The 13,424-nt window shown below is 68.9% G+C and overlaps 1 protein-coding gene across 2 annotated transcripts in view; it reads right to left on the bottom strand.

Moving 5' to 3' along the window:
- Positions 1–4,108: 4,108 nt before the first annotated feature.
- The window catches only part of CD247 (CD247 molecule), a 61,651-nt gene continuing 52,335 nt past the window's right edge, over positions 4,109–13,424 (bottom strand). Inside the window, exons 2-8 of one of the 2 annotated variants that reach the window (XM_036015308.1) lie at positions 8,352–8,455; positions 7,330–7,386; positions 6,836–6,915; positions 5,864–5,900; positions 5,171–5,227; positions 4,875–4,916; positions 4,109–4,274 (exon numbers count right to left, since the gene is read on the bottom strand). In XM_036015308.1, coding sequence (XP_035871201.1) covers positions 4,209–4,274; positions 4,875–4,916; positions 5,171–5,227; positions 5,864–5,900; positions 6,836–6,915; positions 7,330–7,386; positions 8,352–8,455 — 443 coding nt within the window. In that variant the 3' untranslated portion in view covers positions 4,109–4,208. Of the gene's footprint in view, positions 4,275–4,874; positions 4,917–5,170; positions 5,228–5,863; positions 5,901–6,834; positions 6,916–7,329; positions 7,387–8,351; positions 8,456–13,424 lie in introns of both variants that reach the window. The other variant, XM_036015309.1, reaches the window with a different exon arrangement.

Raw genomic sequence — 13,424 nt, 5'->3', positions numbered from 1 at the left:
GTGCAGGCGACCACTGAGCTGTCATCTCCCCGCGTGGCTGGTCCCCTCTCTGCACCGTGCAACTATGCATCGTCGTCACGACCGTCTGTGCTGGGTGGACGCCTGCGGCTTTTTACCGGGGGGGCGGGGGGTGCAAGCAACGGGGCTTTTTACACAGACCTTTTTACTCTCGGTTGATGGGGGGGTGGTTCTAGGGTCATACAAGCTCTATCCCAAAGCAAAACCCAAATGTTAGTAAGTAACGTTAGTCTGATGCAAATACCAAAGATGATCTCTGTCCTGCAGAACCTTAGACTCGCGTGTTAAGTACGATGACCCAGCACTCGCATTAGTCTAACCTCAGTGATTCCAAAGCTTAGATGTATATTTTGGTATATTTCTGGGATATTAAAAAAATGTCGTTAACTTGTCCTTTGTTTAGTGTAAAGTCATAGCATGGAGGTAACTGAACTGTCCTATTCTTAGTAGTTTGAAATAATAGTATTTTTGTATGTTCGGGGTGTGTCTATGTATGTATTAACCTAACAGTTTCCACTGCCTGGGTGTTCGCGGTAACAAAGACAATGAAAGCCTCTGAGTGTACTTGCTGTTCAGTAATAAACTTCCACCGTTCAACCTGGAGTGCCGTCCGCTGATTCCTGCCCCGCGCCCCGCCGGGCTCCGGTCCGGGTCACGACGTGGGGGCGCGTTTCCGAGGGTGCTTCCCTTCTCTCGCCTCTGAACGGCTCCCCGTACCCTGTTTCTCTTCTTGCTCTTTTTTTAAAATGTTGATTCAGGGGTGTCTTCCTACTGTCGTCCAGGGAAGGACGCGGGGCGGGGTGGCCCCGGGCCTCCTGGAGCTCCCGGTTTCCCGTGCTGGACTTGACAATGTGAGCGGGAGTTCCCCGCGTGGAGACTCCCGGTGGTGCGGCGGGAACAGTTCCCCACCCCCGGCGCTGCCCCGAGGCGGCTGCCCCACGGCGGCGGCAGTCCCCGAGCCCCAGGCCCGGAGGCCTTCCCGTCTCCCCAGAGTGACTTTGCCGTCCGGGCGGCTGTCGTGCAGCCCCCACTGCAGCCCCACCACACCCCAGCAGCTGTTCCCCCCCGGGGGGGGGGTATTTGACAAAAACCACCTGGTAACTTGGAATCGGGGCCTCGTTATCTGGGGCCCCGGAAACACAAGCAGCTTCTCGCTTGGGGGCGTTCACTGACTCCTCCCTAGGCCTGAGGAGTCGGGGCGTGGGTAGGGATGAGTGGTGCTCTCTCCTTAAAAGTTCCCTTCCTGGGACCCCCGTCCCCCCGAGTCCCCAGGCTGCCCGAGGGGCTGCGGGCCCGGGAGGGGCTGTGCGGGCGGCAGTGGGTCGCAGGAAAGGCCGGGTTCTGTGTAGTGTGTGTGTCTGCTGTAATTTTTATATATATGAAGCCCGACTGTAACTGTACAGCTCATTTCTGTTGTAAAACATCATTAAACCGTTTTCCAAGTGTTTCCACGTTGTCTTGAGTTTCTTTGACAGTGTTGGGTCCAGACCTGGGTGCTGCACCCCCGCCCCCCTCCCCCGCCTGAGTGCCAGGGGGCAGGAACGGGCTTTTCAGAGGCTCCCAGGGCTCGCTGCCGTCAAACAGCAGACCCCTGACGGGCTCCCTCCGAGAGGGAGCTCTCCAGAGACCCCTTTCCCTGGGACTTGACCCCAGAACTGACACTGAACCCGGCTTTGCCAGTGTCACTGTCTCAGCTGCCCTGCGCGTGCCCCCCGGCCCGGCCCGGCCTGGCCGGCCCCCGGCCTCCTGCCCAAGGGCACCCGGCGGAGCCCTCTCGCTGGTTCCGCTCGGCACAGTGTCTCCGCGCTGCCGTGGCCCCCGGACGTGGCGTACACACTCTGTGAGTTAGGGGTCGCTGCCAGCCGTCGGGCTCTGGGGCGGGGGGGGGGGGGGGGCTGGGGCCCTCTGCCCACCCTTCTCCAGCCCCACTCCCCGTATTTACAGCTCACAGCTAGCTGGGTGACCTCGTTCCCTGACAACTCTTCCAAGTTCTAGGCGGGATCCTGTTCGGTACAGACGGTGGGTGCTCACCAGGGTGACGGGACTTGGGAGGCAAAGCCGGCTGGCCACACCCTCGGGAGGGAGGGGGGAGGCCCCGCAGGAGGTGGGCGTGTCCCGACCCACTTGCCGTGGCCTGCGGACCGGTGACCTGCCCTCGAGAGGGGAGTCTCTCGCTGCCACCTCTCCTCTCCAGACACGAGGCCCCCCCCCCACCCCAGTGCTGGGGTGCTGTCAGCCGCCTGTCAGCACGTCACTCTGTCCCCTCCCTCCTGGGGTGTCTCTCTCCGTGGTCACCCTGCGTGTGCCCCCCTCCCCCGCCCCCTCCCCCTCCCCCCAACTTTGCCTCCAGATTCTCAACGCGGTGGATCAGACTCTCTCGTCAAACAGGCCTTGCCGGCCGCCCGGCTCCACGGACCTGGGAACCGGGGCGCGGCATGAGGCTTCCCCGGCCCGACCGGCGGGCGAGCCGTGCCTGCCTTCAGGAAGCCCGTGAGTAGCAGACTCAGCGGGCCCGGGGAGGCTGCTGGGGGCTCGGGGAGCTCCGGTGGGCGAAGCGGGGGTCTGAGGTCTCCCTGCCCCCTGGGGGGTCGCCCCTCGCCAGCCCTCCCGGCCCCTTGGCGCTCCCTGGCCCCTGCCCCCCCGCCCCCGGTGTTCTGACGCTGCTGAGGGCACTGCGTTCTTTCGGGGGACGGGGCTGACGTCGGGGACAGAACGTTAGTAAGCCCCCAGCCCCGTGACTGTTCCCGACGCTTCTCCCCCCTCCCCGGCGGCTCGCCGGGGGCCGGGACAGAGGAGCTGCGGGAGCCGTGATGATGCGTGTGCCTGCCAGCAGCACACGCCGTTCCCACCGGGGTCCCAGACGCAGGGCCGCCGGCAGCCCTGACCAGCTGCTTCTGCGAACGAGCGAGGGCCCACCCCAGAGCCTCTCCCCGGCACCCGCGGGTGGGCTGGCGAGTCAGGCCCCACCCACAGCTGCTGCCCCTAGAAGAGGGGCTGCCTGCGGGGGGGGGGGGGGCTGGCCTCCTGCCCCCATCCTCCTCCATCCTCCCCTGTCCTCCTGGCCCCTGTGGCCTGAGGCCTGTGCAGCGTCACCGGGGCTGTCCCCTGTCCCCGCCTCCCCAACACCCTCCGACCGCAGCGCTGCGTGTCCCCAGCGCCTGAGGGCAGGCAGCCCCTCGGGCCGGTCTCACAGCCCACGGCCGTCGCCCTGTCCCCAGGGAGGGCCCCTTTCCCCTCTCCATCTGCCCCCCCCCCACCCCGTGTCCCCCGCTGGTGGCAGGCCGGTCCCCCGGGGACTGACTGCCGAAGTAATAAAGCTCAGCCTGAAGCGGCGATGCCACCAAAGCGTTTATTGGGCAGGCAGACGGCTCTAGCAAACCGGCAGGAGTGCAACCCGGCCCGGCAGACGGGCATCCGTCGGGCCCCGTCCCCTGGCGTCTCCGTGGGTCCAGGCGCTGTGGACTCTCCCCTGCAGGCCTGCACGGGCGTGGGCGTGCCCTGCACTCTGGGTGATGGGCACCGGCGCCCGGGACGCACCCGGCCGCCTCCCCGCTGGGTCATGCTCGGCACCGCCACGGGCTTTTGCTCCAGCAGACCCCTGACACACTCCCCCGGGAAAGGCCCCGGGCGTCTGGCCCCAGACCACCGCGTGGGAGGGGCACTGGCCAGGGGAGGCCGGGCTCCGGAGCCTACCCACAGCCGGCCCGGCCTCTCAGCCAGACCTTCGCAGGGGGTTGCGGCCTCCGGGCCCCGTGACAAGCTGCCGAGCGGGGCTGGGGGGGCGGGCGGCCAATGACAGAAGCCAGATTTACAGCAGCGCAAATGGACAGCACGGGACAGACTGTTCGGAGGGTGCGGGCGTGCGAGGCTCCGCTGGGGCTTAACCGCACAGCTCGGCGGGGGGCCGAGCCCGCCATCCCCAGCGCCCCCTGGCCAGGGCTGCAGTCCCCAGACAGAAGACCGAGGACCCCTGGGCTCCCAGAGGACAGGCCGCAGCCGGGGACGCTCTCCCCCACGGCGTGCTGGCGGCATCCGGTGCTCGAAGGGCTGGGACGGCGAGGGACCCGACGGTCGTCACGGGGGAGGTCGGCTGCGGTGGTGAGGTGCGGGCGAGCCGGGGCATGCGCGGGGTGTCCTGGGCCTTACAATCTCGGCGTCTGCAGGGCGGGCCTGGGAGCGAGCGCCCGCCGCTAGCGCGGGGGCAGCGCCTGCATGTGCAGGGCGTCGTAGGTGTCCTTGGTGGCCGAGCTGAGCCCCTGGGGATGGGAAGTCGGAGGAGACAGTGGGCCAGCAGGAAGCGTCCACCTGCGTCCAGGGGCCCGGGGAGCGGCGCCATGTCCCGGGGCCCCCGTGACATCGTGGTGACTGGGGCCAGCCTGCCCGGGGTTGGAGTCAGTGGGGGGCTGGAGCTGGGACCTGGCCAGTGGTAGGCAGCCAGCGGGGAGAGGAGACCCCTGGGGTGACGTTTGCCTAGGCATCGCCCCTGACTTGCGCAAACCAGCCACCTCCCTGCAGCACTTCCGTGTCAAACTCGTCACTGTCCGTGCCGTTCTCCCTCCAGCCTCCCCACTCTTCCCGCCGTCCTCCTGGGTCTGCGGCTGGGAGGTGGGGTGGGCCGTGGAGGGGCCTCACAGCGGGGGGGTGGCCGGGGCTGAATGGCATGGCCCCAGGCAGCAGCTGCTTGGCTCCAGGGGTCAGTGCCCAGGACGCCCCCAGCCCCCAGGGGCAAACCCAGCCAGGTGCCTGAATAATGGGACCCCAGCACCCCCACCCCGGCCCCCTGCCCCTCGCCCTGCCTGGTTGTTGGCGAGAGCGTGTGGGGGCCTGGCCACACCCCGGCCGGGTGGCGCCCTTACCTGGTAGAGGCCGTCGTGCCCCTTGCCTCTGCGGCGCTGGTTCTGCGGGGGAGACGAGAGAGGGGGCGGGTCAGGCCGTGGGCCTCCGTTTCCGCCCCCTGGAGGCCCAGAGAGCCGGGTGGGGCGGAGCGGGTTACCCTTCGCCCCCCTGGTCACTGCGTGCCTTCAGCAGGCGGTGTGGATGGCAGGACGGAGGCCCACGGCAGGCGGGGGTGGGGGAGACCAGGAGGCAACTCCCCGAGCACGCCCCCGCCCCCGCCCCCCAGTCCTCGGGTTTGAGAGCGAGCGGCACCCACCTCGGCCTTCATCCCGATCTCGCTGTAGGCCTCCGCCATCTTCTCCCGCTGCAGCGCCTGGAGGGGGAGCACGGGACACGGTCCCCCACTGCGGCAGACTCGGGGCCCCTCCAACACCGGGCCTCTCGGTTCCCGAGTTGGGGGGTCCTCATTCGCACGTCTGCCGGGAGCCAGCTCCCGCCCCCCCCCCGCCCCTCCTCCTCTTCCTCCTCCTCCGCCCTCGGGGCTCTGGCCGCCAGCCCGCTGCCCGGAGCTGAGCAGCTCCGCCGAGGCTGGGAAGGACGGTCGCGGCGTTCTGCCCAAAGGACGCGGACGCGGACCACTCGGGGCTCGCCGGGCCCCGGAATCCTGCGTCTGAGCACGCGGCCAACCCCCTGCAGAGGGGGCGGGGCGCCTCTTCACAGGCCCCACCCCCCGCCGCCAGGCCCCCGCGTCTCAGCAGGCCCAGGCCCAGGCCGACGCCTGTGAACAGCGTCGGGCCAACCGGGATGGTGAGGTCGGCTTCCCCGTGGAGGGCGTGGAGGGCCACGCGGTGGGGGGGGGGGGAAGGAACCCTCGGAGGCCCGCCCAGCCTGACCTGCGGGGCCCCGCCCCCACTGCCCCCACTGCCCCCGGGACCTGCCGCCTGGGCTGGGGCTGAGGGACAGGAGGCCCGGGGGTGGCAGGAGGGGACCCTCCCGCAGCCCCACTCACGTTGTAGACGCCGTCCTGCGGGTTCTTCCTCCTCTGCGGGCGGAGACAGGCAAGGTCAGGTGTGGGACCCTCCCGCCGGGGACAGCTGCCCCCGCCCACCCCCGCCCTCTGTGGGCCCGGCAGCCTCGTCCGTCCCCGCACGCCGGGCCCCTCGCAGCGGGGCGGCGTGCCCTGCGCCCCCCGGCGCCCGCCCCTCCCAGGCCCCGGCACGCAGCCCAGCCGCGCCCAGACAGGCCCCCTGGAGGACGTGCTGGCCCTGGCGGCACAAGCTCCCAAGCGAGGCTTCGCGGAAGGAGAAAAACACCAAGTCCCGCGGTTGGGAGCGCGGCCGGCGGCCGCTCAGCGGACCCCCTGACCGGCCCGTCCCCACCGGCTGGCTCACCCCTCCTGGTCCAGGTAAGGAGGGAAGGGCTGAGGCCGGGGGGCTGGGGGTGGGGCGTCAAGGACATGGACGGGGTCCCCTCATTCTCTCTCACAACAGCGCACCCCACACAGAGCTCAGATGGGGGTGGTGCGGTGGGGGGGGGGGGCGTCGGGTCCCAGATGGTGTCAGACAGGAGGGTCCTGGCCTCAGCCAGTTGCTGCCTGGGCACAGCCGGGGGACAGAGCCACCCGGCGACCCACTCTCAGGGGCACCCAGCACCCCTTCCCACATGGCTTCCTTGGTCTGTCCCCCTGGGGCAGACGGTGCCAGTGTGAGCACATCTCAGGGGCCCGGGGGAGCAGTCTGGGCACGCGGGGAGCTCGGGCAGGAGGGCGGTGCTGCTCTCCCCCGTGGGCGCACTGATGCGGCCCCCGGGGCGGGGCTGGGGGCAGCTGGAGAGGGGCCTCCAGCTGTCCTGGGCCCAGGCCCCTCGCAAGGCAGGGTCTGGGGCAGTGACCCTGAGTGCTGGTGGCTCTGAAGGGTCCTCCCGCCATGCCCCCCCCCCCCCACGCGCACACTGGCAGGGGCAGAGCGAGGAGAGTCCTACCTGTTTTCCTCCCATCTCGGGGTCCCGGCCGCGTCTCTTATCCAGCATGTCGTACTCCTCTCTCCGCCCCAGGTTGAGCTCCTGAAACAGGGGCGTGTCAGGGGCGGGGGCGGGGCACCTCCGGGGTCCTGGGGGCGCTCTCAGAGAGCGCAGCAGGGATTGGGGGCAGCGGTAGCTGGTTCCTCGGGTCCCAGCATCTCAGAGCACCCCTCGGGGTCATGTTACCACGGGTGGGGGTGGGGGTCAGTTCGGCTGCGCCGGGTCCCCCGCACGGGAGGAGCCCGCCAGCCCGGCCTTGTGCCCACCCGCGCCGCGCGGAGCCGGCCTTTCCAGCACCGGGTCCTGAGAGCCTGTCGGCCCCGCAGCGACCCCCGACGCAGGTGCATTACCGCCCGGGTTTTCCGGGGTGCAGCGGAGGACGCCCCCCCTCCCTGCCGGCCTTGCCCCGCCCCAGGCCCTCGCGTCCCCGCGGGCTGCGGGGCCGAGCGGACTCACGTTGTAGAGCTGCCCCGGGCCCTGCGCCTGCGCCGCGGCGTCCGTGCTGTGGCTGAACTGGAAGAGAGGGGACAGCACCGCGTGAGTGCCCCAGCGGGGCCGCCACCGCCCGCTGCCGCGCTCCCGCCCGGCACCCCGCCCCGCCCCGCCCCCCGCGGGGGTACGAGCAGCGCTGCGCTGGCCCGGGCGGACTTCAGGCCGCCCCGCGCAGTGCCCTCCCCAGGTCCCGGTCCAGCAGAAGATCCTCAGGCCCTTTCCCCCAGCACCTCGGAGGAGGACAGCCCCACGGTGGCCCACGGCTGCGCGAGGTCCCGCTCCTGTGCCACGCGCCTCCTGCCTGGCGCTGGCGGAGGGCCCTGAGGACCTGCGCAGGGCGCACGCGAGCCGCCCCTTTCCCGCTCCGCGCTCAGCCGGAGGTTCTGCCAGGCCCCGCCGGCCAGAGCCAGGGGCGCACCCCAGGGACCTGGGGCGGCCCACTTGGATGTTAAAAAGGAAGGAAGGGCGCACAGTTCTCTTTTCCAATAAAATATCGAAGTCTCAACTGCCAAACAGCCTGTGGTGGGGCACTGCAGTGACACCGGGGCTGGAACCCCCTTCCCCACCAGACCTCCCTCGTCCTCCGCCCACCAGGGCTGCCCCCGCCCCTCCAAGGAGCCCAGGCCCTGTGAGGTCCACGGAAGGGGGGGGCAAACTTCCCACTTCCCTCCAGGGACCTGCGTGGGCAGATGGGCAGCCGACTTGGGGAGAGACCGAAGTATAAGGCCATTTCCTTCCAGCAGTCTCTGCCTCCCTGCCCCCCCACACCTTGGTGTCCTATGTCCACGCTCCTCACTACGCTAGCCAGTCCCCGGGTCCCGCCCACCTCCCCAGCCCACCCAATGTGCCTGCTGGGCTGGCCCCTGCTCGGCCCGTGGACGCCGAGCCATAGGCACAACCCAGGCCCGAGACTTTGCGAGTCCAAGGCCCCTCTGAACATCCACCGAGGGGGGCCCATGCCCTCCCCCAGAGTGGGGGGCGCCCACCTTGGCCCTCAGGAACAGGGCGGTGATGATGATGCCGTAGATGAAGAGGATCCCGTCCAACAGGTAGCACAGTCTGGGGTCCAGCAGGCCGAAGCTCTGTGCGTCTGCGCCAGGAGGAGAGGCCCGTTAGCCAGGCCCAGTGACAGGAGTGTCCCCAGCCCCTCTCGGACCGCAGCCCCCCTCCCACCCCCTTGGACCAGCTCCTGGGGAACCCTCACCTGTCCCCGTAGCACTGTGACACCTGGTGGGGCCACAGAGCGAGGAGGAATGTGGGAATGGGGGGTGGGGGCAAGGGAAGCCGTCCACTTGGGCAGGACAGCTGCCTGGGCGCCACGGGACGGCTGTGCCGGAGCCGCACGTGCACCACGGACTCTGGGAGCCTCTGCGCGCCCGCGTCTGGATGAGCGGCGCCCCCTCAGCGTAGGGGTGTGGCTCCCTGGGCCCCTCCCCCACCCTGCAGGGACAGGACAGACCGAAGATCTAACGAGGTCACTCCAGCCTCTGCCCTCACTGGAGCTCCCAGGATCTGGGTGACTCTCCTCCCGCCCTGACTCCGGCGCCCTCGGTGCCAGGGACCAAGCAGCCCCCCCTCGACCCCCACTGCTGCCCAGGGCAGTGGGGTCCGGTGCTGGCTCCCCTCCCCGGCCCAGCGGTCTCATGAGCAGCAGAGCGAGGAACCCTGGGGGGGGATCCCCACGCGGACCTCCGGGCTCCTGCTCACAGTGGTGGTTCCAGGCCTCAGCCCCGCGCCACGCGCCAGGACACACCCGCAGTCCCTGACTGTTGCCGCTGTGCCCTCTGCACGGTGTCTCCCTTTCCGTCCCTGCACCCCCGCCGCCATCTGGTGACCAACCGAGGCAGCCACGCGGAGGAGCCGCTCAGAGGCCCCTCTGCGAGTCCCTGCGGGGCCCGTCCCACACCAGCCCTGCGCGGCCGCCGCGGGAGAGCCGGCGCGGTCGGCCCTGGCGCTGGAGTCCGGGGCGGCTGGGGGCGGGGCACCGTGGACATTCAGGTTAAAGCAAAGTTAGGCTGTGCGGGAAAGCTCCCGGAACTGTGAGTGAGGGGGCGCGGACTGGAGCCCAGACGGTCCTTCCTACCAGGGGCGTGGGCGGCGACTCACCCCCGCACCACGGGGCGCAGCGTCTGGCCGTCGCCACTCCGCCCGGTGTGACCCGCGCGCAAAGCCAGGTGCGCCCGGCACGATCCGTCCCGAGGCCGGGGCGCCCTCTGGTGGCCGCTGCCGGAGTGGCTGCTGGGCCCTGGAGCGCCGCCGTGTTACCCTACTGACTGGGACTCGGGGCAAGTTGTGCACCCTCTTCGGCGGCTTCTCGTGTGAAACGTGGCGGAAACGGCAGCATTTCTCGCGGGTTTACTCTGCGCCAGACCCACTTGAATGCAGCAGCACCCCACGGGGACTGAGGCCCAGAGAACTTCAGGGTTACCCAGCAGCGCACACAGCCAGTGGGGGGCCGCCTGAGATGCCCCGGGGGGCGTCCCCTGCCCCCCTCCCCTCCTCCGCGGGGCCCTGCCCCCTCTTCACAGGGGCGATGCCGGTCCCTCCCTCCGAGCCGCACCCCACCGCCTGAATCGCTCTGTCCTCAAGCCTTCGACTCCCTCCCTAATTCAGGACCCTCCCGGCCAGGGCAGCTGGCAGCCTTGTAAACTCCCCAAAGTTCCTGCCCAGAAGCCACTGGCGACCCCTCTCCTGTGAGCGAAGCCCAGACCCCTCGTCGAGGCCATACCGGGGCCCAGACTCACCTGCCTCCCCGACTCCCCCCACGGGTCCTCCCGCCCCGCCTTCAGTGCGGGCCCCACCCCTGCACCTAGCGTCTGCCCAGTGGGGCCTGGGTCCTGCAAAGCGCTCCACCGGCAAAACTCGAGCGGGTCAGGAGGTCTATCGCCCCTCCAGCCACCCATCCCCGCCCCCCCCACCCTGGCTGCAGATGACAGGGGGAGGGGCTGCCTCCTCTCCACCCGCCCATCCTCCTGCGCCCACCTTGGTGCGCACTGCGCGCTGGGCGGGGCAGACAGCCGCCAGGCGCGGTGGGGTTCTCAGGGCAGAAGCCGCCCGCTCCCCGCAGAGGCCACCAAAGGCGGGCGGTTGCTCCTCTCAGGACCAGAGAGGCGGTGCCCGCCGCGATTTATGGGGGCGTCTGGGACTCAGAGGGAGGACTGGGAGAAAAATCGCTTGGCGCCTGTCACATAAAATGAGCACAGAACACTTGCTGGACAGTAAATTCTGAACAAATAAGAAACAGTGTTTCCTCGGGTTGTGCAGAGCGGCGCGGTGGGGGAGGGGAACTGGGTGCCTCCCCAGAGGTGAGTGATGGGGGCCGGTTGTCTTTTTTCTGTCCGAAGAGCACCTTCGTTTTGTGATCAGTGACAGGTGTGGTGTGCCCAGGGCGGGGGGGTCGGGACCTCCCTCTGCCGGGCCCAGCAGCGCCTGTGCTGGGGGGGGGGGGGGGGGGATGGGCCTGAGCAAGGCAGGGGGAGCCCAGAAAGTTCCATGAGGAGCCCAGGGCCAAGTTCAGTTACGTCACTGATTACGTATTCATGGAGCCTTTGCTTGGTGTCAGGGGATATCGAGTTAGAAAGCCCGGCGGGACGGCAGGTGGGTTGTATCCCTTCCCTCCGGCTAGGTAGCTGTGTGGACGAGTCACCTCACATCTCCGGGCCTCAGTTTCTCCATCTGTGAGATGGAGGGCAATCACACCTACCCTCAGGGCTGGGTGAGAACCTGGGGTCCTCTGTACCCAAGGGGGCCCTGCTCCCCGCTGAGCTGTGGGGTGAGGTCCGGCCCCACGCCCCCCGCACGAGGCAGACTCGGCAAACCTGGAAGTCCAAGCACGCGGCCCGATTCCCCGCCCCACTCCTTCTCACCCGCCTCCCGGGCACAGCCCCACCTCCCAGGGGCCCCCACATCTGGACAGACAGACGGCAAGTAAGGACATGGAGACTCTCTGGGCTGAGAGGTGTCAGTGTGCCGGGCTGGCATCCTCGTGTGGGTGCCCCAGGGGTCAGGCCTCGCCCACGGCGAGGACACGGGCTGAGACCGCGTGTTTCTGCAGGGGACCCGGGTTAGTGCAGGGCGGAGCACTGGTGACCCCTGATGACCCCTGCCGGGAAAGCAGGCTCCCGCTGTGGAGGAGCTGGCCCTGCACACTCGGGCCCTTGCACAGTGGGATTTGCACACTCGGGTCCTTGCACAGTGGGGCAGGATTTGCACCCTGGTAAGGAAGGGGCCCCACCTGCACCCGCAGTGGTTCGCAGCCCTGAGACCCCCGGCCGGCGTGCTGACTGCCATCCCCCTCACAAATTTGGGGGGGCTCCAATGGCCATCGCCTGGCTGAACAGGGAACCTGGATTCTGGCCCTTTCCCAGCGTGCGCCCCCCCCCCCCGCCCCCTGCAGGAGTGCCGTCACACTGCGAGGGGTCCGGCAGGCTGCAGCCCCCCCGAGGAAACCTTTCCTCCCAAGAGACACAGGGTAGGCCGACAGAGAAGCCCAGCCACACCCCATCTCTGGAAATCTTCCCAGCCGGTGCAGCCCATCTGGGCTTGGCCTCCTGCCCCATAGATGGGACTGTGCTGGGCTCAGAGGGCCAGACGTGCAGGCAGGGCCGGCCCTCGGGGCCTCACTGTCCTCCAGAGGCCTCACATCACCCTGCAGAAACCAGCACACTGCCCGGGCACCATCCCTGGAGCCCAGGACCCACCCCCCCAACCCCCGTCCTCGTCCATTCAGCCCGGCCTGGGCCTCAGCGCCCCCCACCTCCCCGCCCTGAGCCCAGGGTGTAACTTCCGGGTCCAAAGCTCTTTCGCTGTGGCCTTGATTTTTACTTCCAGCCCACCGAGCTGGGGGACACCCAGGGGACCCACCAGGGGCAGCCACCGGGGATCAGAGCGTCTCTCCCTGCAACCCACCCCGTCCTAAAGGCCGTGTCTGCAACGACACCGCCAAGCCCCGTCTGCGTGGCACCAACCACGTCCCAGCGAGGTCCTGGCACCTGGGCTCCCCAGGCAGGCAGGCGGTGGGCTGGGTTGTCTGTCCGTCTGCCTCCAGCCAGACTGCGACCCTCCAGCACAGAGAGAGCGGGTCTCCGTCAGCCCTGCCTGCCACAGCCCGCAGCCCAGAGCCGCAGACACAGCCCAGCGCCCCGCCGCCAGTGTGGCCGCCCTCTCCCCCACCCACCCACCCAACCGGTGAGAGCCCCTCTCACTGGAAGCCCGGTTTGTGCTTTTTAAGTGACTTCCTGTGCCCGGTGGGATTTGATTCCCACGGGAGCCCGGAGGGCAGGCAGGGGGCGTCCGGGAGCTACCGGGTCTCTTTGTTGGGTGATAGGCAGAGAGAGAGAGACAGAGCTGCCCCTTGGGACACCCGCCCCCTTGGGACACCCGCCCCCAAGCGGCAGAGCCGGAGCCGGTGGGATTGTGGGGTCTGCTGACCCCGGGTGGCCCCCTGACTCCAGTGTCTCAGGTGTCCCTCACCTGTGGGGACAGGGCACAGAGCTCTCACCCGGCTCTGAACTCACAGCAGGTGTGACATCGAGTCGCAGGCGCTGGTGAAGTTTTCGCCAGAGTGCCCCCCCATGCCCCCCCCCAAGGCCCGAAAAGCACGGAGGATGCATTTGGGTCTCGCTGGCCTCTTTCCCTGCTCACAGGCCACGCCCCCGGGCCGCCGAGAGGAGCAGGGAGCAGAGAGGCCCGAGAGCCGGAAAGACGAAGATTCACCTTCCAAATGTGCCTCTTCCACACCCTGTGTCGGACCACCCCCTTCGCCCCCTGCGCTTGTCTCCCCTCTGCAAAGGGGGTTTAGTAAGAGGGACTTTGGGGATGGTTAGTTACGCAGTGACACGAGGGGACAGTGTGTGGGAAGCGCCCTGCTCAGGGGCACCTGCTGAGCCCGCGGGCCCCAGGTGGCCCTCTGCCACCAGAGGGCTCAGGGCCCCAGCAGCGGGCAGCGACCGGGGCTCGTTTCTGCACTTCGTCTCCACGCTCCGTCCGGGGTTGCTTCCACCCAGAGGGCGTTGCGCCTCTCAAAAGAATTTCCTCTCTGGCACCTCCAGCCTCTGCTT

This window comes from Phyllostomus discolor, chromosome 14 (assembly GCF_004126475.2).
Source record: "Phyllostomus discolor isolate MPI-MPIP mPhyDis1 chromosome 14, mPhyDis1.pri.v3, whole genome shotgun sequence".
In the NCBI taxonomy this organism is placed as follows: Eukaryota; Metazoa; Chordata; class Mammalia; order Chiroptera; family Phyllostomidae; genus Phyllostomus; species Phyllostomus discolor.
This window is presented reverse-complemented; position numbering and strand designations above follow the sequence as displayed.